The sequence below is a fragment of the Chiloscyllium punctatum genome, chromosome 5, assembly GCF_047496795.1.
Source record: "Chiloscyllium punctatum isolate Juve2018m chromosome 5, sChiPun1.3, whole genome shotgun sequence".
NCBI classification, from domain to species: domain Eukaryota; kingdom Metazoa; phylum Chordata; class Chondrichthyes; order Orectolobiformes; family Hemiscylliidae; genus Chiloscyllium; species Chiloscyllium punctatum.
Window position 1 is genome coordinate 145,299,453 of NC_092743.1, and position 26,542 is coordinate 145,325,994.

General features: G+C 44.5%; 1 protein-coding gene across 3 annotated transcripts in view; it reads left to right on the plus strand.

Annotated features, from left to right (window-relative positions):
* The first annotated feature begins 2,620 nt into the window (after nucleotides 1-2,620).
* The window catches only part of nsmaf (neutral sphingomyelinase (N-SMase) activation associated factor), a 110,648-nt gene continuing 86,726 nt past the window's right edge, over nucleotides 2,621-26,542 (plus strand). Inside the window, exons 1-9 of one of the 3 annotated variants that reach the window (XM_072571588.1) lie at nucleotides 2,621-2,765; nucleotides 8,682-8,771; nucleotides 10,500-10,578; nucleotides 15,681-15,745; nucleotides 15,841-15,877; nucleotides 18,720-18,770; nucleotides 20,180-20,251; nucleotides 20,950-20,997; nucleotides 22,358-22,410. In XM_072571588.1, the coding sequence (XP_072427689.1) occupies nucleotides 2,725-2,765; nucleotides 8,682-8,771; nucleotides 10,500-10,578; nucleotides 15,681-15,745; nucleotides 15,841-15,877; nucleotides 18,720-18,770; nucleotides 20,180-20,251; nucleotides 20,950-20,997; nucleotides 22,358-22,410 (536 nt within the window). In that variant the 5' untranslated portion in view covers nucleotides 2,621-2,724. Of the gene's footprint in view, nucleotides 2,766-3,854; nucleotides 3,944-8,681; nucleotides 8,772-10,499; nucleotides 10,579-15,680; nucleotides 15,746-15,840; nucleotides 15,878-18,719; nucleotides 18,771-20,179; nucleotides 20,252-20,949; nucleotides 20,998-22,357; nucleotides 22,411-26,542 lie in introns of those variants that run through there. The other 2 variants (XM_072571590.1, XM_072571589.1) reach the window with 2 other exon arrangements.

Below are 26,542 nucleotides of genomic sequence, written 5' to 3' on the forward strand. Positions count from 1 at the left end.
GAAACTACCATCCCTTCCTGGTCTGGCCTACATGTGAATCTAGACCCACAGCAATGTGTTGACTCTCAACTGCCCTCTGAAATGGCCTAGCAAGCCACTCAGTTATATTAATCACAACAAAGACTCAGCAACGAAATGAAACAGACAGTCTATCTGGCATCAACCTGGGCATCGGAAAAGACAATGGCAGAAGCAGCCCTGTTGACCCTGCAAAGTCCTTCTCACTAACATCTGGGGGCGAGTGCCAAAATTGGGAGAGATGTCTCACAGACTAGTCAAGCAACATGGAGAAAGTGAGGACTGCAAATGTTGGAGATCAGAATCGAGAGTGTGATGCTGGGAAAGCACAGAAGGTCAGGCAGCATCCGAGGAGCAGGAGAATCGATGTTTTGGGCAAGAGCCTTTCATCAGGAATGAGTTGAACAACAGCCTGATATAGTTACACTCATGGTATCATACCTTACAGACAATGTCCCAGACATCACCATCACCATCCATGGTTATATCCTGTCCCACTGGCAGGACAGACCCAGCAGAGGTGATGATACAGTGGATACAGCCGGGAGGGAGTTACTCTGGGAGTCCTCAACACTGACTCAAGACCCCGTGAAGTACGAATGGCTTCAGGTTAAACAAGAGCAAGGATTACCCCTGCTGATGAATCAGTATCCTTCATGTTGAGCAACATTTAAAGAGAACACTGAGGATGGCAAAGGCACAGAATATTCTCTCAGTAGGGGATTTCAATGTCCACCCACAAAGAGTGACTCAGCAGCAGGACGACTGATCGAGCTGGTTGGGTCCTAAAGGACATAGCTGCTCGACTTGATCAGCAGCAGGTGGTGAGGGAACCAACAAAATGGAAGAACATACTTGACCTCATCCTCATCAATTCGCCAGCTGCAGATGCATCTGTCCATGATAGTATCGGTAAGAGTGACCACTGCACAGTGCCAGTGGAGACAAAGTCCAGCCTTCACAATGAGAATAACCTCCATGGTGTTGTGTGGTACCATCACCGTGCTAAATGAGACAGAATTCAAACAGAGAGAAGGTGGGCACTGCAAATCAGAGTCAAAATGTGTGGTGCTGGAAAAGCACAGCTGGTCAGGCAGCATCTAAGGAGCTGGACAGTCGACGTTTCAGGCATAAGTTCTTTATCAGTAGCCCAAGGGGTCTGAGAGATAAATGGGAGCGGGGTGGGGTTCAGGGGAAGTAGCTGAGAATGCAAAAGGTAGATGAAGGTGGGGAAAAAGGTGATAGGTCAGAAAGGAGGGGGTGTGTGGATAGGTAGGAAGGAATATGGACAGGTAGGACAGTTCAAAAGGGCTGTGTCGAGTTGGAGGGTTGGGCCTGGGATAAGGTGGGGAGGGGGGTAATGGGAAAACTGGTGAAATCGACCTTGATCCCGTGTGGTTTAAGGGTCCCAAGGTGGAAGATGAGGCTTTCTTTCTCCAGGCATTGGGTGGCTAGACTTTGGTGGTGTAGGAGGCCCTTTACTTGTACGTCCTTGGTGGAGTAGGACAGAGTTAAAGTGGTCAGCCACAGCGTGGTGGGGTTGTTTGGTTCGTGTGTCCCAGGGATGTTCTCTGAAACATTCCACAAGTTGGCATCCTGTCTCCCAAATGTGGAGGAGACCACAATTGAGAGGAACAGACACAGTAGGTGATGTGTGTGGAAGTGCAAGTCAATCTCTGTTGGATGTGGAAGGATTCTTTGGGGCCTTGGATGGTGCTGGGGGTGGGGGGGGGCAGGTAGGTGTGTGTCCAGGTTTTACATGGTGTAAAGTGCATCTCCTCCACCTCCCGCACCACTGCCCTTGGACCCCCCACCCCTCCCACCGCAACAAGGACAGAAACCCCCACCCCCCCCTCCACAATCCTCACCTTCTACCCACCAACCTCCAGGTACATCACATCACCACCTACAGACAGACCCCACCCTCAGGGACACATACCCCACACCACCCCTATCACCGTTCCCTCCGTGACTCCCTTGTCAGGTCCATGCCCCCACCCCACACCAACCCACTGCCCCCCCCCATCATCCCAGCGGGCGGACCCTGTCCCCGGGGAGGGATCGCTGACCCTGGAGGTCCCTGTGCAGGGGCGGTCCCTGAGCCCGGGGGGCGGTCCCTGAGCCCGGGGGGTGGTCCTTGAGTCTGGGGGGGCGGTCCTTGAGGCCAGGGGGCGGTCCCTGAGTCTGGGGGGGCGGTCCCTGAGGCCAGGGGGCGGTCCCTGAGCCCGGGGGGCGGTCCTTGAGTCTGGGGGGGCGGTCCCTGAGGCCAGGGGGCGGTCCCTGAGCCCGGGGGGCGGTCCCTGAGCCCGGGGGGCGGTCCTTGAGGCCAGGGGGCGGTCCCTGAGTCTGGGGGGGCGGTCCCTGAGGCCGGGGGGCGGTCCCTGAGGCCGAGGGGGGGCGGTCCCTGAGCCCGTGGGGGGGCGGTCCCTGAGCCCGGGGGGGGCGGTCCCTGAGCCCGGGGGGGGCGGTCCCTGAGTCCGGGGGGGGCGGTCCCTGAGGCCGAGGGGGCGGTCCCTGAGCCCGGGGGGGGCGGTCCCTGAGCCCGGGGGCGGTCCCTGAGGCCGAGGGGGCGGTCCCTGAGCCCGGGGGGCGGTCCCTGTCCCTGAGGCCGGGGGCGGTGTGTGTTTGTGGGGGACGGGACAGTGCTGTGTTCCCGTGTCCGGCTGTGGGCCGTGGGCCGTGGGCCCGGTGTGTTGTCGCCTCCCGATGGCCTTCGTGGAGAAGCAGCAGCTCCGCTGCAGGGAGAGGTGAGCACAGGGGCCCGGCCCCGGCCCCGGCCCCGCGCACTGCCCGCTGCTGATTCACTCCAGTCCGCGGCTCTGCTGACACAAACAGGCCCGAGACCGGGGCCCGGCGACACCCTCCCGCGGGGCCTGGGCCTGGAGTCAGGGCTCGGCCCTGGGCCTGGAGTCAGGGCTCGGCCCTGGGCCTGGAGTCAGGGCTCGGCCCTGGGCCTGGAGTCAGGGCTCGGCCCTGGGCCTGGAGTCAGGGTGCAGTCTGCAGGCTTACGGTCAGCTCTGGGGGCGAAGGGGGTCAGGGTGGGTTTGGGGGTGTTGTGAAGGGGGGGGCTCTCTCGGGGTCAGGGTGGGTTTGGGGGTGTTGTGAAGGGGGTGGGCTCTCTCGGGGTCAGGGTGGGTTTGGGGGTGTTGTGAAGGGGGGGTCTCTCTCGGGGTCAGGGTGGGTTTGGGGGTGTTGTGAAGGGGGTGGGCTCTCTCGGGGTCAGGGTGGGTTTGGGGGTGTTGTGAAGGGGGGGGCTCTCTCGGGGTCAGGGTGGGTTTGGGGGTGTTGTGAAGGGGGGGTCTCTCCAGGTCAGGGTGGGTTTGGGGGTGTTGTGAAGGGGGGGGGCTCTCTCGGGGTCAGGGTGGGTTTGGGGGTGTTGTGAAGGGGGGGGGCTCTCTCGGGGTCAGGGTGGGTTTGGGGGTGTTGTGAAGGGGGGGGGGCTCTCTCGTGGTCAGGGTGGGTTTGGGGGTGTTGTGAAGGGGGTGGGCTCTCTCGGGGTCAGGGTGGGTTTGGGGGTGTTGTGAAGGGGGTGGGCTCTCTCGGGGTCAGGGTGGGTTTGGGGGTGTTGTGAAGGGGGTGGGCTCTCTCGGGGTCAGGGTGGGTTTGGGGGTGTTGTGAAGGGGGGGGTCTCTCTCGGGGTCAGGGTGGGTTTGGGGGTGTTGTGAAGGGGGGGGTCTCTCTCGGGGTCAGGGTGGGTTTGGGGGTGTTGTGAAGGGGGGGGCTCTCTCGGGGTCAGGGTGGGTTTGGGGGTGTTGTGAAGGGGGGGGGCTCTCTCGGGGTCAGGGTGGGTTTGGGGGTGTTGTGAAGGGGGTGGGCTCTCTCGGGGTCAGGGTGGCTGTGTTCTCAGCTCAGGAGGTCCCTGGTGTCAGACTTGGATCAGCATCAGTTTGTTTAAATCTCCTTCTGACGTCTTCATCCTGGGTTTGTAGGTTTGAATAATTTCAGAGTTTCTTGCACACTATTGTTTAATTGGTATTGCAATTTAAAAACAAAAAAAAAGCTTTTGTTAAAGTCATGATTTGGAGGAGCTGGTGAAAGACTGGGGTGTACAAAGTTAAATATCACACAACACCAGGTTATAGTCTAACAGGTTTAATCAGAAGCAGTAGCTTTCAGAGTGCTGCTCCATCATTAGGTGGTTGTCAATCACTTGATGAAGGAGCAGCACTCCGAAAGCTAGTGATTCCAAATAAATCTGTTCAACTATAAGCTGGCCTTGTGTGATTTTTAATTTTGTTAAAATGACTGTGTACTATTTACCATTCCCAGCTCTAGTCCATCTGGTAATTGGGACAGGAAACGTTTCTCTCCTCCAGACTGTTTTTTGTTACAATCTTGTTTTCTTGATTTTTGTTTGGTTATTCACTACGTTTATTTGAACAAAATCAACACAATGGTTTGAAAGATAGACCATCCTTGTCATAAAATGTATTTATTTATGAGTGCAGCGAATGTGAGTCATGGATCATAATGTGTATCTCGTGAATAACTTGAGCCATAGAGACAAGGCCGATGCCAGGTTTAATAATCTCTCTTAGCTAGATTGACCACAGGGCTTTAGTTTTCTTTCAATCTTTCAGGAATTTTAATAAACTTCATGCTCTTTATCGCTATGGAAAAAAGTTCTGTTTGAAATACAGTTAAATAATTTGCTGATAACTGCTGAAGCTCAAAATTGAATTATGGTATGACTAGTTGGACAAGTATCTCAATGATGGAGTGCTTACACAACTGAGCATACATTTTTTAGAAAACATGCAAGCTGCCAGTATTGTAATGTAATAGTCATCTTACTGATGTCCAGCCAAGAGTTATTTGGGTGGCTCAGTGGTTAGCACTGCAGTTATCACCAGTGCTAGGGACCTGGGTTCAATTTCAGCCTTGGGCAATTGTCTGTCTAGTCTTTGCATGTTCTCCCTGTATCTGTGTGGGTTTCCTCCCACAGTCCAGAGATGTGCAGGTTAGGTGGATTGCCCATGTGGGGATAGGTTGGGTGTCTGGGTGGGATGCTCTTTGGAGGGTCAGTGCAAACTCGATGGGCTGAATGGCATCTCTCCACACTGTAGGGATCCATTGATTATTTGTCGTCAGAATTGGAGGATTGACTTGCAATTTATGGCTCCTGGACTTAACTGCTTCATTGAAATGTATCTGCCCTAATCTTTGCCAATGCAACTTGTAACTTTAATTTTCTCAGTAGGCTTTTCACAGCCATCGCATTGCTACCTATGTTTTCAATTATTCTTTCATTCCTCTTACTGCTTCCTCTTGTCACTTGTCAGCTTTTGTCTGAATAGGTTCAACATTTTCTGTACTATATAAATTTAAGTTGCCATCATGGTATAATTATTTGGAGATACTGGTGTTGGACTGGGGTGGATGAAGTTAAAAATCACACATCACTAGGTTATAGTCCAACAGGTTTATTTGGAAGCACTAGCTTTTGAAGCGCTGCTCTTTCATCAGGTGATTATACTCCACAACCTCCAGATCAGAGACTAAGTTAAAGATGGAGCTATTGAACTCTTTGCGAAACTCGTGTATTGCAAAGAAGGGTCACTGGACTCAAAATGTTACCTCTGCTTTCATCCTACACATGCTGTCAGACCTGCTGAGTTCCGCTAGCAATTTTTGTTTTTGAACCACATTAGATGTTTTCTAACTCCTTAGTCTCTTGAAATCTGGAATGACTGACTTCCCCTCTGGAAGGAATCGAAACAGTTGAATGCTGGATCCTCAGACCCTGCCCAAAGTGGGACAGGTGATGTTTGAAGATGTGGGTGGGTAGGATGCTTGCTTTTCCTTGTGCTGCTTCTGTTTGTTTGCCTATACCTGGGTTTGTCAGACCCGCTCGAAATGTTTGATTTCTTCATAGAAGTAGCTTTGGTTAGTCTTGGGCAAGAGGTTCCCACGAAACCGTGGGGATAGTGTACTTTCTCAGGGAGGCTTTGAGGACCCCCTTCATGTTTGTTTTCTGTTAGGAAACACTTCTACACAAACTGTGGTAGAATGTTAGATCATTTATTATTTTTAAATCTGATTTCTGGATTTTTGTTAACCAAAGGTATTCAGAAAGTAGGACAAAGGCAGATAAATAGTTGCAGATCAACCATCATCTTGTTGAATGCCAACATAAATCTATGGGGCTAAATTGCTCTATTCCTGCTTTTATGTTCCTATAATTTGTTGTCTGTAGCATTGAGCTTTGGATGACCCACTGATCCCCATGTGTCAACAGTCAGCTAACTGAGTGCCTTAACCTTGCCCAGGCATCTTCAGCATTCTGATGACTATAGTTAAACAGCGAGCTCTTACTGATAGCAATTTATACAGAAATTACTTAAGAGTCTTTGTTGCCTACTGTAGATCGGGGAGGCAGCAGTGTAGTGGTAATGTCGCTTGACTATGAATCCAGCATCCCAGACTAATCTCCTGGTGAGATGGGTTTGAATCCCCATTGTGGCAAATGTTGAAATTTTAATTCCATGAAAATCTGAAATTGTAAGCTTGTCTACCAGTGCCCATGTAATGATTGTTGTAAATACCCACGTGGCTCACTGATGGCCTTTAGGCAGGTCAAGCTGCCATCCTTATCTGGTCTCACCAACATGTGAGTCCAGACACATAGCAATGTGTTTGACTCTTAACTGCCTTTAAAATGATCTAGCAAGTGACTCAGTGCGAGGTCAGTAAGGGATGGACACATTAAATAAATACATTTTAACAGATCCATTGTAGAGTAAGTAAAAATTAGGACATTAAGATTGGGTTCTTGAGCAGCATGGTGGCTTAGTGGTTAGCACAGCTACCTCAGCGCCAGGGGCCCAGATTCAACTCCCGTCTTGGTCAACTGTGTGGAGTTTGCACATTCTCCCCATGTCTGCATGGATTTCCTCCCACAGATGTGCAGGTCAGGTGATTTGGCCATGCTAAATTGCCCGTAGTGTTATGTGCATTAGTCAGGGGGGAATGGGTCTGGGTATGTTGCTCTTTGGAGGGTCGGTGTGGACTTGTTGGGCTGAAGGGCCTGTTTCCACACTGTAGGGAATCTAATCTAATAAAATAAAACAAAATCATGGTTCATATGCCATATTCTTTCTTTAGGTACCTCTTAATGATATGAATATTAACTTTTGAAGGCATTAAACTGTCCTTCATCTGAATTAAACACTGCATTTTTTTTTAAATGTGGTTATAGTTTTTCTGTTTTTAATGTATCTGATGTGATAAAGGTTTGAAATTTTGTAAAAAAGACTTTGCAGGTCTCATTAAAAAGAAATCCAAAAATCATGTTAAAAGAGCAAAAATAGTGACTTTGGATTCCACCAATACATTTCATGTAACTTTATGCTGTTAGGAACTGGTTTAAGTGCCAGAAATATGCATGCTCTGGTCTGTAGACTTGGAGGAGAAAGTGAGGACTGCAGATGCTGGAGATCAGAGCTGAAAATGTGTTGCTGGAAAAGCGCAACAGGTCAGGCAGCATCCAAGGAACAGGAGAATCAGCGTTTCGGACATTTAGACATTTGGTCTAAAGCCCTTCTTCAGGAATGAGGAAAGTGTGTCCAGCAGGCTAAAAGGTAGGGAGGAGGGACTTGGGGGAGGGGCATTGGGAATGCGATAGGTGGAGGGAGGTCAAGGTGAGGGTGATAGGCCGGAGTGGGGGTGGGGGCGGAGAGGTCAGGAAGAAGATTGCAGGTTAGGAAGGCGGTGCTGAGTTCGAGGGATTTGACTGAGACAAGGTGGGGGGAGGGGAAATGAGGAAACTGGAGAAATCTGAGTTCATCCCTTGTGGTTGGAGGGTTTCCAGGCGGAAGATGAGGCGCTCTTCCTCCAACCATCGTGTTGCCATGGTCTGGCGATGGAGGAGTCCAAGGACCTGCATGTCCTTGGTGGAGTGGGAGGGGGAGTTGAAGTGTTGGGCTATGGGGTGTTTGGGTTGGTTGGTCCGGGTGTCCCAGAGGTGTTCTCTGAAACATTCCGCAAGTAGGCGGCCTGTCTCCCCAATATAGAGGAGGCCACATCGGGTGCAGCGGATGCAATAGATGATGTGTGTGGAGGTGCAAGTGAATTTGTGGCGGATATGGAAGTGTCCCTTGGGGCCTTGGAGGGAAGTAAGGGAGGAGGAAGTAAGGGCGCAAGTTTTGCATTTCTTGGAGCCAAACGATGGTAATTATCTGATTGGGTTTTGGGGGAAGTATTAGGGGAATGTGCAAATGATTGAGGAAATTTACATACATCAGAGGTTCAGTCTAAAGCTGGTGTAAATTATTGCACATAAATGTCTTGGGGGCGAGTGGATGGGAACAGAAACAGTTCATCCCCATCTTTGCTCTGTAATTGTGCTAAATTTTCCAGGATTCTTATGATAGTTATGTTGTATATGTACTTGGCTTCTTGGTAGAGTTTTCTTTGTTTCATTGTGTATGCTTGATACTCTGTCACATGTGAGAGACATTTGGTCTAAAGCTGAGATGTTAAAGACTGCATATTTGATTTGTGTGTTTGATTTGAAAACTGCAGATACCTACTGTGTAAGTAAATTGTGTACAAATCTTAAGAGCTGTACTTTGTAACTGCTAAATAAAAATACAAATGTATAGTGTGGGCATAACTTTCTTTTAGATCTCCGGTTCACATTTATTTTTTTTCACATTGAGCAGGTTTTCTCTGCTGATGCTTGACCTTGAAGAATATTACTTTGACCATCACACATTTTATCATGTATTTATCAACAACAAAGGGGAAAAAAGGTACTGTATGGAATCTTGAAATGTCAATCTAAGTTATTGTATTGTGTAAGTGATACCTGCCTTTGACTGTGTATGTATTCAAGCAGGAGAGTTAAAATGTCTCAGTTTACTGGTTGCCTGGCAATTGGGAGGCTGTGTGAAGTATAACTATGATCTGTAAAGCAGTTAATTTGAAGCTAAGAAAAAAAATAGCATGCATTGTGGAGATTAATGCTCCCTGAAATTTGTTACAAATTGGAACATTCCTTAGATGTGCAAAGATGTGCAGGTCAGGTGAATTGGCCAAAGATGTGCAGGTCAGGTGAATTGGCCAAAGATGTGCAGGTCAGGTGAATTGGCCAAAGATGTGCAGGTCAGGTGAATTGGCCATGCTAAATTGCCCGTAGTGTTAGGTAAGGGGTAGATGTAGGGGTATGGGTGGGTTGCGCTTCGGCGAGGCGGTGTGGACTTGTTGGGCCGAAGGGCCTGTTTCCACACTGTAAGTAATCTAATCTAGTCTAATCCTTAGTTTTAAGCATACTGTGTGCTAGGATCTGCGTTGAATTTCTAGACCTTGATCCAAATGGTTAAAGGCCAAATACTTTAACCCATAATTGAAAATAATTAAATTATGCACTTAAAAAGTGGGAAAATTGCCACAATTGACGTCTTTCAATATTGATTTGGGAGAAGGTTCAGCACTGTCACTTTTTAGATTGACATCTCGTTGCTGGGACTGGCTGCAGATGAATGTTAGTTGAGACCACTGTTGCTGTTATTGCTACTCATGATGACTGACCACTTGGGAGAGGGCTGCCAGGACTGGTGGCATGTCTTCAATCATTTATGGATAAGAAAAAGATACCATTTTTAACATTGATGTCAAACTTTCTTTGTGGTGTACAATTGAAAATACGTAAAAAGTTCACATCTAGTGAGATCCTTTTCCCTATCTTGTAAAGTATTGTGTGCCTCAGTTAGTTATTTGTCCGAGTTGATGTTTATTTCTTGAAATGGTTTACATTTTGTAAGAAGCTAAACTTGGTTAGTTTTGGTTTTTATTAAAGATAAAGTAGCCATAGATCCAGAGGACCATAGGGCTGCTGTTTCATGAGAGAGAGATGACTGGTGTTGGGAGGGTTAGCTGAGGGTTAGCTCACATGAAGGGAGAGGTTGAGAAGGTAGGACATTAATGATGACCTTAGTAGAGTGGGAATTGAATCCATGCTGTTGGTATCACTCTGTATCACAAGACAGCTGTCCAGCCAACTGAGCAATAACTATAGCAAACACCTTGTGCTCTGTATTCATATTTTATACGAAAGTCGCAATGCACTCAGCAACACTGCTTTCTTTTATCGAACGTTACAGTGCAGTACAGGCCCTTCAGCCCTTGATGTTGCACCAATCTGAAGCCCATCTATCCTACACAATTACACTTTCATCCATATGTTATCCAGTGACCATTTAAATGACCTTAAAGTTGGCAAGTCTACTCCTGTTCCATTGTGTTTTATTTTGTCTGTATCAGTTACATTTTTTAATTTCATTAAATGTATATCCATGTTGTAGTAATGCTTTCTATTGGGGGTGGATTGTTTAATTTTTAAAAAAATACTTATTACATTGTTTCCAATGGGCTAGTTTCTGTACATCAAAAGGAAATGCAGAGATTTGAGTTCAGTATGATTAAATATCTGTCATAATGTATTTATGTGGACACCAGCATTTTTAATTTGTTTGTTGCAGAACGTTTAAAGGTTCCCTGAAGATATGTTCGAAATCCCTGATCTTTGAACCAGATCAAATATCAGAACCTGTTTTAAAGGTACTGTCAGTAAGAATTATTTTCATGTTTGCAGTTCACATATGTTATTCTATATCTATTCATCTTTATAGTACTTTTTGAATATTATAGCTGTACTGTACTTTTGGTGCTTGTGATTGGATATTTGGTGTTCACTGGTAAGTTTAAACTTGCCTTGTTCTTCTATTTTCCTTTCAAGTCCTTTAGTTTGTAATTTGCATCTCAAGTGGGCGGCACGGTGGCACAGTGGTTAGCACTGCTGCCTCACAGCGCCAGAGACCCGGGTTCAATTCCCGCCTCAGGCGACTGACTGTGTGGAGTTTGCACATTCTCCCCGTGTCTGCGTGGGTTTCCTCCGGTTTCCTCCCACAGTCCAAAGATGTGCAGGTCAGGTGAATTGGCCATGCTAAATTGCCCATAGTGTTAGGTAAGGGGTACATGTAGGGGTATGGGTGGGTTGTGCTTCGGCAGGGCAGTGTGGACTTGTTGGGCCGAAGGGCCTGTTTCCGCACTGTAAGTAATCTAATCCAGTCTAAGTGTTGGTGGTGCAATTTTCCACATCAGTGTAACCTTTCTTACCTGAGTGGCATAAACTTCTGGTCCCAAATGCAGAGCTTTGTCACTGATCATATTATCTTTTTAAATACAAGTTGTTCAAATTCCTGAGGATGAATTGTGTACCCTCAATCCAGTGTTTGCCATCGCTGGTGCTTACTTTTATTGTATCTTTTATTGTTGAGAAACTGAATCTAGTCAACTTTTGATTGTGTTTAACATTCAGTTTTCATGTTTTGTAAGAAAATTCACAAAATACTTTAACAAAGCAGTTGGTTGTATGGGGAATTGGCATTGGAGTGGAGAGAATAAAAGGTGCCATCGTGGGGCTTTGGACAACATAAGGTGAACATGCAAACAAGGCTACAAGTCCTGACTGCAATGGGATCTGATCGCGCCAGGCACTTTTCTGGTCATGGATACAGACTAAATTTTAAAGAAAGTTTGAAGATACTCAACTGTACCAATGACACAAAAATAAAAAAAAGAAAGAAACTAATCAAAGCAGATAGGAAAAATAAACAGTACAGAATGAAAGAGAGAAATACAAACATATGAGGATCAAGAAGACAGGAATGAGGAGGTTCGAGAAAGAGTGATCAAGAGAAATAGGAAGTTAGAAAGAGGAAAGAGAACTACAGAGAGAGGAGGAGTAAAGCAGTAGCAGCAAGCAACTAAGGAGGAAAAAGTTTATTTTGGTTATACAACAAACTTTCCAAATAGATAGAAAGGAAATTTTGGGTTAGTCCAGTTTGTATTCTTGAAATTCATGTATTGTTTTGTTGTGTAATACTGTACATTTATACTAAACTTGGAGTGTAGAGTCATATTTCCTTGAAAGTGGAGCAGGGTAGTGAAGAAAGCTTGCCTTTATTGGTCAGTGCATTGTATATATAAGTTGGGAGATCATGTTGTGGCTGTACAGGACATTAGTTCGGCCACTTTCGGAATACTATGTACAATTCTGGTCTCCCTGCTCGAGGGAAGATGTTGTTAAACTTGAAAGAGTTTAAAAAAGATCTACAAAGATGTTGCTGGGTTTGGAGGCTATGAGCTAAAGGGAGACGCTGAATAGGCTGGTGCGTTGGAGGCTGAGGGGTGACCTTATAGAGGTTTATAAAATCACAAGGGGCATGGATAGGGTGAATAGACAAGATCTTTTCCCTGGGGTGGGGAGTCCAAAACTAGAGGGCACAGGTTTATGGTGAGGGGGAAAAATGTAAAAGGAATCTATGGTGCAACCTTTTCACGCAGAGGTGCCTGTATGGAATGAGATGTCAGAGGAAGTGGTGGAGGCTGCTATAATTTCAACATTTAAAAGGCATCTAATGGATATATGAATAAGAAGGGTTTAGAGGGATATGGCCCAAGTGCTGGCAAATGGGAATAGATGAATTTAGGATATCTGTTTGGCATGGATGAGTTGGACCGAAGGGTCTGTTTCCTAGCTGTGCATCTCTATGACCATATAACTCTCCATGGGATGATGGGGTATTCCTATTTCCAAGCATATACAAAGAAAGATGGAATTTATTGTATTAATGCAAGCCAAAAAGCTGACTGACCTGAGGAAAGCATGTGTCTTATGGGCAATATTATTAGTATTTGGTATTGTCTACATTATGGTTTCATTGTTTTCAGTCAGAATTGGCATTAGGCCAGACAACTCAGTTGGCTGTTTTGCGATGCAGCATGATGCCAACAGCACTGTCAATTCCCACATTGACTGGGATCACCATGAAGATTCCGCCTACTCTATCTTGCCTACGCAATGGTGACCCTCAGGTTCAACACAATAGCGGGGTCTTCTCTCTCTAGTGAGAGAGTAGCTCTGTCTCCTCTGGGACTTAGAACATAGAACATTACAGCACAGTACAGGCCCTTTGGCCCTCGATGTTGCGCCAACCAGTCATACCAATCTGAAGCCCATCTAACCTACACTATTCCATGTGCGTCCATATGTTTGTCCAATGATGACTTGAATGCACTTAAAGTTGGCGAATCTACTACAGGCAAAGCATTCCATACCCTTACTACTCTGAGTAAAGAAACTACCTCTGACATCTGTCCTATAATCTATCACCCCTCAATTTAAAGCTATGCCCCCTTGTGCTCGCCGTCACCATACTTGGAAAAACGCTCTCCCTGTCCACCCTATCTAACCCTCTGATTATCTTATATATCTCTATTCAGCCACCTCTTAACCTTCTTCTCCAACGAAAACAGCCTCAAGTCCCTCAGCCTTTCCTCGTAAGACCTCCCCTCCATACCAGGCAACATCCTAGTAAATCTCCTCTGCACCCTTTCCAAAGCTTCCACGTCCTTCTTATAATGTGGTGACCAGAACTGTACACAATACTCTAAGTGTGGCCGCACCAGAATTTTGTATGGCTGCAGTATAACCTCTTGGTTCCGGAGCTCGATCCTTCTATTAATAAAGGCCAAGACACTGTATGCCACCTTAACAACCCTGTCAACCTGGGTGGCAACTTTCAAGGATTTGTGTACATGGACACCGAGATCTCTCTGCTCATCTACACTACCAAGAATCTTACCATTAGCCCAGTACTTTGCATTCCGGTTACTCTGACCAATCACCTTATTAAACTCCATTTGCCACCTCTCAGCCCAGCTCTGCAGCTTATCTATGTCTCTCTCTAACCTACAACATCCTTCGTCACTATCCACAAGTCCACCAACCTTAGTGTCGTCTGCGAATTTACTAACCCACCCTTCTACGCCCTCATCCAGGCAATCTATAAAAATGACGAACACCAGTGGACCCAACACTGACCCTTGTGGTACACCACTAGTAACTGGACTCCAGGATGAACATTTCCCATCAACCACCACCCTCTGTCTTCTTTCAGCAAGCCAATTACTGATCCAAACTGCTATATCTCCCACAATTCCATTCCTCCACATTTTGTACAATAGCCTACTGTGGAGAACCTTATCGAACGCTTTGCTGAAATCCATATACACCACATCAACCGGTTTACTCTCATCTACTGTTTGGTCACCTTCTCAAAGAACTCAATAAGGTTTGTGAGGCACGACCTACCCTTCTCAAAACCATGCTGACTATCCCTAATCAAATTATTCCTTTCTAGATGATTATAAATCCTCTCTCTTATAACCTTTTCCAACACTTTACCAACGACTGAAGTAAGGGTCACTGGTCTATAATTACCAGGGCTGTCTCTACTCCCCTTCTTAAACAGGGGAACCACATTTGCTATCCTCCAGTCTTCTGGCACTATTCCTGTAGACAATGACGATTTAAAGATCAATGTCAAAGGCTCGGCAATCTCCTCCCTGGCTTCCCAGAGGATCCTCGGATAAATCCCATCTGGCCCAGGGGACTTATCTATTTTCACACTCTGCAGGATTTCTAATACCTCTTCCTTGTGAACCTCAATCCCACTTAGTCTAGTAGCCTGTATCTCAGTATTCCCCTCGACAACATGATCATTTTCTAGAGTGAATACAGTCAAAAAATATTCATTTAGTGCTTCCCCTATCTCCTCTGACTCCACATACAACTTCCCACTACTATCCTTGATTGGCCCTAATCTTACTCTCGTCATTCTTTTATTCTGATTTCTCTGACTTTACCTTTACTGGTCATAACAAAATTTGAATTGAAAAAGGGAAGTGAGATTGCCAGTTACATCATCATACTGCGTCTAAGTCAGTATCAGAAAAAAGTCAACTGAATTCCTTTTGAAATAATTAAAGAACTAGTTGCAAATGAACTTTGCCCTGGAAAATGATGTAAAGATTTTTAACAAAAGGTTTAGACGATGTGAATACACAATTACCCTTCTTGAAAACTAACACAACCTCCAAGTCTGGGAAAAAATATAATACTCTACAATTGTTATCTTAAATGTATTTTGGCCAAGTAGAAGTAAAATTCAGTATAAAATAATTATTCACAGAATTACTCCAAATGTTGATCTGTAGCTGAAATCACTTTGTTCAGAAGCTGTTGGCACTGGATTTTTTGCTGCATCAGTTATAGTTAACAGAATTCTTTTTATCTGGAGTACTTGGTGATAGATATTGGATTTTTTTTTAAAAGCTCAGGTTACAGCAATGAAGGCCACTTTCTTTAAGAATCCCCCACTTGTGGCAATAATATCTTCCAGTGGGTTTTGATCTGAAACTTTGTTCAGAACAGTTTCATAGAAAGGAGAAATGGGCTAAAGGTGGTTGTTCTTCAGACAAGTTATCTCCGCCTACCTCAAACCTAGTATCTCCTTTTTATCCACAAACTGGATCATCTACAGTATTAAACCTCAAAATGAGTTGTTCTAAAATCTTCTGTCAGAGGCTGTCTGCAAATCGGTGGATGTCTTATCACAGATTCCATGTGCTAAACCTTCAACAAGCAAATATTAATTAGTGCTATTAATGCAGATTTTTTATTATCATCGCATGAGGTTTTAATTCACTGTATAACTGTTCACTTACACTTAAAAAAGACTGCATATGCTAGAAATCTGCAACAAAACCTTGGGGATTAGAATTAATACTGGACACTGACCTATGAAAATTTACAGTTCCCTTTCAGAGAATGCAGCAGAATTGAAGAGATAGAAGATAAAGACAATAATCCTTTTGAAGAGTGAGTTTAAAATGTGTATATTCAGGTTTTCAATTTTATTGAGTGCATTACTCTGGTGAATTTATATTTATTTCAATTCAATCATACATTTCTAGAAATCAAATTTGTGGATTCCGCGTCACATGCCGTCAGGTAAGAATCTTGCAGTTACTGACTTTGTGTGCACCATTTTTTTCCCTTTTCTGTTCACTCTTTCTCGTGTAAACTAGTTTTCCAAGTCTTGCATACTAGAATTGTCTGTCGTGTTCTCGCTTACCCTTTCATTCAATCTATCACTTACTCATTCCCTCCTCCCTCCTCTTCTGACTTTTTTTTTATTATTCAGTGCTTTCCCTGCTGTTTTTCATTTTCCCATTCTTACTGTTTTCATTTTAACTCATCTCCTCCTTTGTCTAACCTAGAGCTGGGAAAGTCAGTAACACTGGAAACTGGCAGGCAAGCTGGAGGCTGCAGCATTGGGTGCTTGGTGGAAAGAGCTATTTGTGGCACTAGGAGGAAGTGGTCTGACAGCAGCTATGCTGCTGGATTTCTATAGACTGTTAAAGCAAGGGTACTGTCAAATCTAACCTCAATAACCTTTGTGTAAAAAAAAAGCCATCTTTTAAAGGTCCTGCCCAATAGAGCAAAGTAAGACATCAGTAAATAATTTGAAATGATGAACCTCAGAAGATTTATTGTGTAGAGAAGCATATTCAGCACCTGAACTGTTCATTATTACAAGGAGTGCCTTTTACTGAAGTGAAACAGCACCTCTTTGGGCTATGTGAATGCAATAGCTCAGAACTTGTTAATGTAACCTCTGCAATTTTTTTCAGAAGTCTTTGTATTTAAGTGTAATGATATAATGATTGGAGTGCATGAGGATTTAAAAAAAAAATGTTTTTAAGGGCTGCTTTTTGACTTTCGGGAGCTGTGTGTCTGTTCTCACGATCTTTTCAATGAGGTAATAGAACATAGAAAAGTACAGCACAGAACAGGCCCTTTGGCCCACGATGTTGTGCCGAGATTTAATCCTAATGTAAAATATAGTAACAACCTACGCACCCCTCAACTCACTGCTCTCCATGTGCATGTCCAGCAGTCGCTTAAATGTCCCCAATGACTCTGCTTCCACCACCACCGCTGGCAACGCATTCCGTGCATTCACAACTCTGTGTAAAAAACCTACCTCTGGTGTCTCCTTTATACCTTCCTCCTAATATCTTCAAACTATGACTTCTCGTACCGGTCAATCCTGCCCTGGGGAAAGGTAATGAAATGTCCTTCATTGGTATTGCCAAATGGGATGTTTAAACTCATGTATAAGGAGAATTGGAAACAGTCTTCAATATCCTCACTAATTGTCAACCTACCCATAATCATAAAAAGCAGAATCTAAGGGCCACAGTGACCTGGACAATGCCAGGGAATGTGGCAGAACCATGTGAGACGTCCAACGCGTTGCGTCTTTTATCTATGTTCCCGGGATATTCTCACTAGGCAACAGCCTGTCGCCTATACTAAGTGTGATTATTGCTTGTTAACAACCTTAGTAATGACACATCTAGCCTCATTATTAGCGATTTTTATTGTACTATCCACTGTGAGCAAACTGGGCACTGAGAATTCTCAATGTAGAAGTCAGAGTGGGCCCCTGTGACTCATGACCCTTTTCTGATCAATGAACAGGACATTTCTACACTTCAGAGCTAACAGTAGCTATCGTTGAACCTCAGGAGCAAGCTGCATTTGCACTCGGTCAGGCACCCAGCTCATAGACAGGATCAGGCTGCATCTCTGGCCTGTTCACTTGCTTTCTCACTCCCTTTGAACTGACTTGAATGTTCACAGTATCGATGCCTTGCCTCTTCTCTGTTTCCCGTCTGAATCCTTAGGCAGAATGTGGTGGAGGCCTCTTCTGGAGTACTGTGTGTAGTTCTAATCATCTTACTAAAGGAAGGATGTTATTAAATTGAAGAGGGTTCAGAAAAGATTAACCAGGATGTTATTTGGAATTAAGGGTTTGAGGTATAAAACTAGGCTGGATCAGTTGTGACTTTTTTTTGCTGGAGCATGGGAGGCTGAAGAGATGGCCATATAGAGGTTTATAAAATCATGAGGGTCATAGATGGGGTGATTAGCAAGGATCCTTTCCCTAGGGCAGAGGAGTTAAAAACTAGGGGACATATTTTCAGTAAGGAGAAAGTTTTTAAAAAAGGACATGAGGGGCACCTTTTTCTTTTGAGAGAATGGTTTGTGTGTGGAATGAACAGCCAGACAAAGTGGTGGATGCGGGAGCAGTTACAACATTTAAAAAGCATTTGGACAGGTACATGAATAGGAAATGTTTAGAGGGATATGGGCAAAACATAGGCAAGTGGAACTAATTTAGCTTGGGGACACGGTTAGTGTGAACAGGTGAGTCTGTTTCCATGCTCCACGACTGACAGTTTTTATAAGCAATGAGAAGCTAAATGTTGGGTCGCACATTACCATTTTGACTCTTTCTGCCCTATTTTGGGCTGTTTTCCTCCTGGATTAAAGGGAAAGACGGATATCACAGGAGATGCAAGTGGGTGGCATGGTTGTTATTTTTGGTGAGGTCCTTAGCAAGTGAGTAGGTAGTGCAGATGGTATGCAGGGTCTGGCATTGAGGTGAGCGAGGGAAGATGTTGCAGGTAGTAATGAGATTGGTAGTGAATGAGCCCTGATGGGTGGGTACAGTAGCAAAGGTAAAGAGTGTGAGAGAGAAGCTTGTGGCATTTAAGCTGGTAAAATGGAGAAGGTCGTTGACCTACTACTTGTATGGCCCTGTATTCCACGAGGCACACACCTCTGCACACAAAAAACAGTCGTCCTATATACACCTTTTGTAGACTAGTGAGTTCACAGCTAATATGTTCTCATCTCATAAACCAAGTACAATCAAGTTTACTGTTGAAATCTGGGGTTTTTGTATTTTGAATGTCAGTAATTGTTTTATTTTCTCTTTTAGATCTGTTTAATCAAAGAGCAAAGATTAGTGGCTCCATATAAAATTGAACGAGTAGGTTGATGGTTTTCCCTTATTTTTCTTAATTGTTCATTTTTATTAGTGAGCTGTTGAATGCTCTATGCAATAAATTTCGGTCTGTGAAAGACTGCATGTTTTAACTTGCATTAAAACATATCATGCTTGCAGCAAAATCCCACTTTAATTGATTTGTATTTTACTTGTAATGATCTCTTCACCTATATATAAGTATGATCTAATCAGTCCTTCATCACAATTCCTTTTGAATGAAATTCAGCCGAGTGTAGATTCTGAGAATGGGAGTTTTGTATATCATATGTCAGATACCTGTGTTAAATGAAAATGCATTGGCCCAACATTTATTTTAATAAACCTCTCAATTGACTTTATTGCTTTAGATTTATCACATTAAAACATGACTGACGATGGCTGAATAACTTAAATTCTATTTGCCCATTTAAAAAAAATCTTAGTGTGTTTGTCTTTATTCCTTCAAAATCCTAAGTATGAGTTTTGTTCAGACTGTCGCTCTGAAGTCTGTTTGTCATTCTTATATTTTTATTAAAGTAAAATTTATATCTCCCTGGAAGGTGTACCTGAATCTTCTAACACAGAAGTAGGAACACTATTACTCTGCCACAAGAGCTTCTGTGTCACGTAATGCTGTAGTTAGGCAAATCGACACTGGCCCCAGGCTGCAATGATAGCCTTGTGAAATATTGAAGGAGTTAAAATACATAATGTAGATGAAACATTGCAGTGCAAGCTTTTTCCCAACATTGTTCGATTTTAATTGTCCAACAAAAACGGACCAAGATTGCAATGAGCAAAAGCATGCATTTTTACTTGAGCTGTTTTGCCAGGTTAGACAAATTAATAGTTAATTGCAGTATATCAATATTCAAGAATATGTAGGGTGCCTATTTCTGTTATCCTATTCCTTCTCACAGGAATAGGATAACAGATAACAGGAATAGGACTGTCAGTTCAGAATGCAAAAACTTAAACTGGTTGGATTTTATAACAAACAAAATAAAGCACAAAAAAGAAACTGGTAATAAAATTAGTCCACAAGGGGTCAGTATATGTATTTTAAAATGATATCCATAACTTGATGGGAAGCAGCAAAATTTCAATATCTAATTTGTTTATTGATAGTTCTTCAAAATGGCATGTTTGTGAACTTCTAAGGAAGCTGGTTGCTTTTGAGAAATAAAGTTTTGCATTTGTGCTTTATGCCAGAATGCTTCCATTTTGAAATCATTTGTTTGTAGTAAGCAGCATGGTGATTGAACCTTTGTGTACTGTGCAGTCCAGTTCATATATTGAAAGACAAATTGGTTAATGAGTATTGGCCTATTTTAGTGAACTATCCAAGAGAATTTTAAAATAAACTGACAATAATTTGAGTAATTTCAATAATTAATCCATGTTATAACTAGGGTCCGAAGGACTATATTTTCAGAATTGAAGACATTTCAAAAGCAGAAGATGTTGTGCAAAGTTTACTTCAGGTAAAATGTTGAGGTATTTTGAGTCATTCTGTAAATCCTTGTAAAATGTGGTTTCTATTCACCACCATGAAAGTGTAAAAAATAGTTAATGTGGAATCAGTGTTGACCAAGAGAATCCCTCCTTCACTCCAGTTACTGTTATAATAGAAGATTGTCCATTCAGGACAGTGGAACAATTTATTTATGCAACGTGGTTTTGTCCAAATAAGACTCTTTTACTGTAGCTGTAGGTGCATTGCATTTGTACTCTGCAATGCAGTGTATTTCACATAAAATAAGAAATAGAGGTTCTAAATTTTCAATTATTTCTTTACAATGCGTCAGTAACATCCATATTTAAACTAAATTCAGAAATCTAGCTATTCAGTTAGGAAGGAGAACCTAAAAGTGTTCTTTTAACACTAAGGTCCTTTTAGCTAATGCAGCATGAGTGAGTGCCTTAACCAGTAACAGTTTTTAAAAAAACTGGCACATAAACATTGGTAATATCTAATGTTAATGGATGATAATTATTGATGATCATGGATAACACCCTAAATGATGTGTATTGTCTTGGGAATTTGATTAAATGGTTTCATGCAGCATTAGTTAGGATTTAAGGATTATTTTCTTTATGTTCATTTTAATGTGTGGTTCTGCTTTTCCTTAGCTCATAATGACTAACTAAAGTGAATCAATTATGAATGTTGTTTTCATAGCTTCACAGAGCTTCTCAGTTGGACAAAACAGCAGACCAGATTGCCATGGTAAATGATTTCTAAATGAAAAAGCACATGTTTCTTTTTATTGTTAATGATAGAGCTTGCTTTTGTTGAATATTAACTTTCAATAACTGCTTGTATACTGAGCAGCAAAACTAAAATACACTTGCTTATCTTGAAAGATGTGTTCATATTCATGAATTGCAACTAAATTAACATGAGGTTTTTAAATTTTAGAAAGTCAAGCTTACATTTATTAAATAGCTTCGTCTACTTTTTTATATGTAATTTAATTTGATCAATAAAACCAGCTGAAAAATTAATCTTAACTCATTATGTTAATTATGTTTGTGTCAATATATATTATGTATTGAAATCTGTTTTTCACTTCATATTCTCTCTCTCTCTCTCTCTGTGTCTCTCTCTCTGTGTCTCTCTCTCTCTGTGTCTCTCTCTGTGTCTCTGAATCTCTCTCTCTCTCTCTCTCTCTCTCTCTGTGTCTCTCTCTCTCTCTCTCTCTCTCTCGGTCTCTCTCTCTCGGTCTCTCTCTCTCGGTCTCTCTCTCTCGGTCTCTCTCTCTCGGTCTCTCTCTCTCGGTCTCTCTCTCTCGGTCTCTCTCTCTCGGTCTCTCTCTCTCGGTCTCTCTCTCGGTCTCTCTCTCGGTCTCTCTCTCGGTCTCTCTCTCGGTCTCTCTCTCGGTCTCTCTCTCGGTCTCTCTCTCGGTCTCTCTCTCGGTCTCTCTCTCGGTCTCTCTCTCGGTCTCTCTCTCGGTCTCTCTCTCGGTCTCTCTCTCGGTCTCTCTCTCGGTCTCTCTCTCGGTCTCTCTCTCGGTCTCTCTCTCGGTCTCTCTCTCGGTCTGTCTCTCGGTCTGTCTCTCGGTCTGTCTCTCGGTCTGTCTCTCGGTCTGTCTCTCGGTCTGTCTCTCGGTCTGTCTCTCGGTCTGTCTCTCGGTCTGTGTCTCGGTCTGTGTCTCTCTCTGTGTCTCTCTCTGTGTCTCTCTCTGTGTCTCTCTCTGTGTCTCTCTGTGTCTCTCTCTCTCTCTCTGTGTCTCTCTCTCTGTGTGTCTCTCTCTCTCTCTCTGTGTCTCTCTCTCTCTCTGTGTCTCTCTCTGTGTCTCTCTCTGTGTCTCTCTCTGTGTCTCTCTCTGTGTCTCTCTCTGTGTCTCTCTGTGTCTCTCTCTCTCTCTCTGTGTCTCTCTCTCTCTGTGTCTCTCTCTCTCTCTCTGTGTCTCTCTCTCTCTCTCTGTGTCTCTCTCTCTCTCTGTGTGTGTCTCTCTCTCTCTCTGTGTGTGTCTCTCTCTCTCTCTGTGTCTCTCTCTCTCTCTCTGTGTCTCTCTCTCTGTGTCTCTGTCTCTCTCTCTGTGTCTCTGTCTCTCTCTCTCTCTCTTTCCACTGCCCTATTGCAGATCACAGCTATTTTACAATCTCGATTGGCTCGGATTTCATTTGATAAAAACAGGTACTGTACATGAGCTATAATAATTAAACAGTTAACTACTTTCCTTAATGTAGCTATTTTCGGATTGAATGCACATAATTGAAACACGTTTCCATTATCTAAGCAAAAATCTCTCTACTTTTCCTTTAGGTTGTTATGGCAGGGAGAGCAGGGACAATAATACATAGAACATAGAATAATACAGCACAGAACAGGCCCTTCGGCCCACAATGTTGTGCCGAACATTTGTCCTAGCTTAAGCACCCATCCATGTACCTATCCAATTGCCGCTTAAAGGTCACCAATGATTCTGACTCTGCCACTCCCACAGGCAGCACATTCCATGCCCCCACCACTCTCTGGGTAAAGAACCCACCCCTGACATCCCCCCTATACCTTCCATTCTTCACCTTAAATTTATGTCCCCTTGTAACACTCTGTTGTACCCGGGGAAAAAGTCTCTGACTGTCTACTCTATCTATTCCTCTGATCATCTTATAAACCTCTATCAAGTCACCCCTCATCCTTCGCCGTTCCAATGAGAAAAGGCCTAGCACACTCAACCTATCCTCGTATGACCTATTCTCCATTCCAGGCAATATCCTGGTAAAGCTTCCACATCTTTCCTAAAGTGAGGCGACCAGAACTGCACACAGTACTCCAAATGTGGCCTTACCAAGGTCTTGTACAGCTGCAACATCACTTCACAACTCTTGAATTCAATCCCTCTGCTAATGAACGCTAATACACCATAGGCCTTCTTACAAGGTCTATCCACCTGAGTGGCAACTTTCAAAGATCTATGTACATAGACCCCAAGATCCCTCTGCTCCTCCACCTGACTAAGAACCCTACCGTTAACCCTGTATTCCGCATTCTTATTTATCCTTCCAAAATAGACAACCTCACACTTGACAGGGTTGAACTCCATCTGCCACACCTCAGCCCAGCTCTGCATCGTATCTAAGTCCCTTTGCAGCTGACAACAGCCCTCCTCACTATCCACAACTCCACCAATCTTCGTATCGTCTGCAAATTTACTGACCCACCCTTCGACTCCCTCTTCCAAGTCATTAATAAAAATTACAAACAGCAGAGGACCCAGAACTGATCTCTGCGGAACTTCACTTGTAACTAGGCTCCAGGTTGAATATTTACCATCTACCACAACTCTCTGACTTCGACCGGTTAGCCAGTTTTCTATCCAACTGGCCAAATTTCCCTCTATCCCATGCCTCCTGACTTTCCGCATGAGCCTACTGTGGGGAAACCTTATCAAATGCCTTACTAAAATCCATGTACACTACATCCACTGCTCTACCCCTGCCAGTAGCAGTGGTGGACTCTCCCTCTTTATGGGCATTTAAACGGGCATTGGATAGGCTTATGGAGGATAGTGGGCTAGCGTAGGTTAGGTGGGCTTGGATCGGTGCAACAAAGAGGGCCAAAGGGCCTGTACTGCGCTGTATTTTCTATGTTCTATGTTCCCTCATCCACATGCTTGGTCACCTCCTCAAAGAGTTCAAGAAGACTTGTAAGGCAAGACCTACCCCTCACAAATCTGTGCTGGCTATCCCTAATCAAGCAGTGTCTTTCCAGATACTCATAAATCCTATCCCTCAGTACCCTTTCCATTACTTTGCCTACCACCGAAGTAAGACTAACTGGCCTGTAATTCCCGGGGTTATCCCTATTCCCTTTTTTGAACAGGGGTACAACATTCGCCACTCTCCAGTCCCCTGGTACCACCCCCGTTGACAGTGAAGACGAAAAGATCATTGCCAACGGGTCTGCAATTTCCTCTCTTGCTTCCCACATAATCCTAGGATATATCCCGTCAGGTCCGGGGGACTTGTCTATCCTCAAGTTTTTCAAAATGCCCAACACATCTTCCTTCCTAACAAGTATCCCTTCGAGCTTACCAGTCCGTTTCACACTCTCTTCTTCAACAATATGGTCTCTGTCATTTGTAAATACTGAAGAAAAGTACTCATTCAAGACCTCTCCTATCTCTTCCGACTCAATACACAGTCTCCCATTACTGTCCTTGATCGGACCTACCCTCGTTCTCGTCATTCTCATGTTTCTCACATACGCGTAAAAGGCCTTGGGGTTATCCTTGATCCTACCCACCAAAGATTTTTCATGCCCTCTCTTAGCTCTCCTAATCCCTTTCTTCAGCTCCCTTCTGGCTATCCTGTATCCCTCCAAAGCTCTGTCTGAACCTTGTTTCCTCAACCTTATGTAAGCCACCTCCTTCCTCTTTACTAGACATTCAACCTCCCTCGTCAACCAAGGTTCCCTCACACGAGCATCTCTTTCCTGCCTGACAGGTACATACATATCAAGGACATGTCGTATCTGTTCCTTGAAAAAGTTCCACATTTCCACGACATCCTTCCCTGACAGCCTATGCTCCCAACTTATGCTCCTCAGATCCTGTCTTACAGCATCGTATTTACCCTTCCCCCAATTGTAAAACCTACCCTGTTGCACGCACCTATCTCTCTCCATAACCAAGGTGAAAGTCACAGAATTGTGGTCACCATCACCAAAATGCTCACCCACTAACAAGCCCATCACTTGTCCCGGGTCGTTACCAAGTACCAAATCCAATATGGCCTCCCCTCTGGTCGGACAATCTACATACTGAGTTAGAAAAGCTTCCTGGACACACTGCACAAACACCGCCCCATCCAATCTACTTGATCTAAAGAGCTTCCAATCAATATTTGGGAAGTTGAAATCGCCCATGACTACTACCCTGTGGCTTCTGCACCTTTCCAAAATCTGTTTCCCAATCTGTTTCTCCACATCTCTACTGCTATTGGGGGGCCTATAGTAAACACCCAACAAGGTGACTGCTCCTTTCCTCTTTCTGACTTCAGCCCATACTACCTCCAGAGGCAGATCCCCCTCAAACTTCCTTTCTGCGGCCGTTATACCATTTCTAATTAGCAACGCCACACCCCCTCCTTTTTCACCACCCTCCCTAATCTTACTGAAACATCTGTAACCAGGAACCTCCAACAGCCATTCCTGTCCCTCTTCTATCCGTGTTTCCGTGATGGCCACAACATCGTAGTCCCAGGTACCGATCCACGCCTTAAGTTCACCCACCTTATTTCTGATACTCCTTGCGTTGAAGTATACGCACTTGAACCCATCTCTGTGTCCGCAAGTAGTCCCTGTCAGTGCTACCTTCTCCACAGCCTCCCTACAGTCTTGGACATCCTGACAAACAGCGAGCCTACTTGCTGTACTACAAGTCTGGATCCCATCCCCCTGCCAAATTAGTTTAAACCCCCTCGAAGAGTGCTAGCAAACCTACCTCCCAGGATATTGGTGCCCTTCTGGTTCAGGTGCAACCCGTCCTGCTTGTACAGGTCCCACCTTCCCCAGAATGCAGTCTAATTGTCCAACTACCTGAAGCCCTCCCTCCTACACCATCCTTGCAGCCACGTGTTCAACTGCACTCTCTCCCTATTCCTTGCCTCACTGTCACGTGGCATCGGCACCAACCCAGAGATGACGACTCTGTCTGTCCTAGCTTTTAGCTTCCAGCCTAACTCCCTGAGATCCTGAATGAGCTCCCCACCCCTCTTCCTACCTATGTCATTGGTGCCAATGTGCACCACGACTTCTGGCTGCACACCCTCCCCCTTAAGGATTCTGAAGACACGGTCCAAAACGTCTTGGACCCTGGCACCCGGGAGGCAACAAACCCATTGAGAGTCTCGCCCATGTCCACAGAACCACCTGTCTGTCCCGCCAACTATAGAGTCTCTTATAACTAGTGCTCTCCTCCTCTCCCCCTTTCCCTTCTGAGCCTCAGAGCCGGACCTCGTGCCAGAGACCCTGGTCACTGCAGCTTACCCCTGCTAGGCCGTCCCACCCAACAGTATCCAAAGCTGTATACTTATTGATGAGGGGAACGACCACAGGGGAACCCTGCACTGCCTGCTTCCTCCCCTTCCCACCTCTAACTGTTACCCAGCTACCTCTGTTCTCTGGCGTAACTATGTCCCTGTAGCTTCTATCTATCACCCTCTCAGCCTCTCGAATAATCCTCAGTTCATCCAACTCCAGCTCCAGTTCCCTAACGCGGTCTGTGAGGAGCTGGAGCTGGCTGCATTTCCTGCAGATGAAGTCG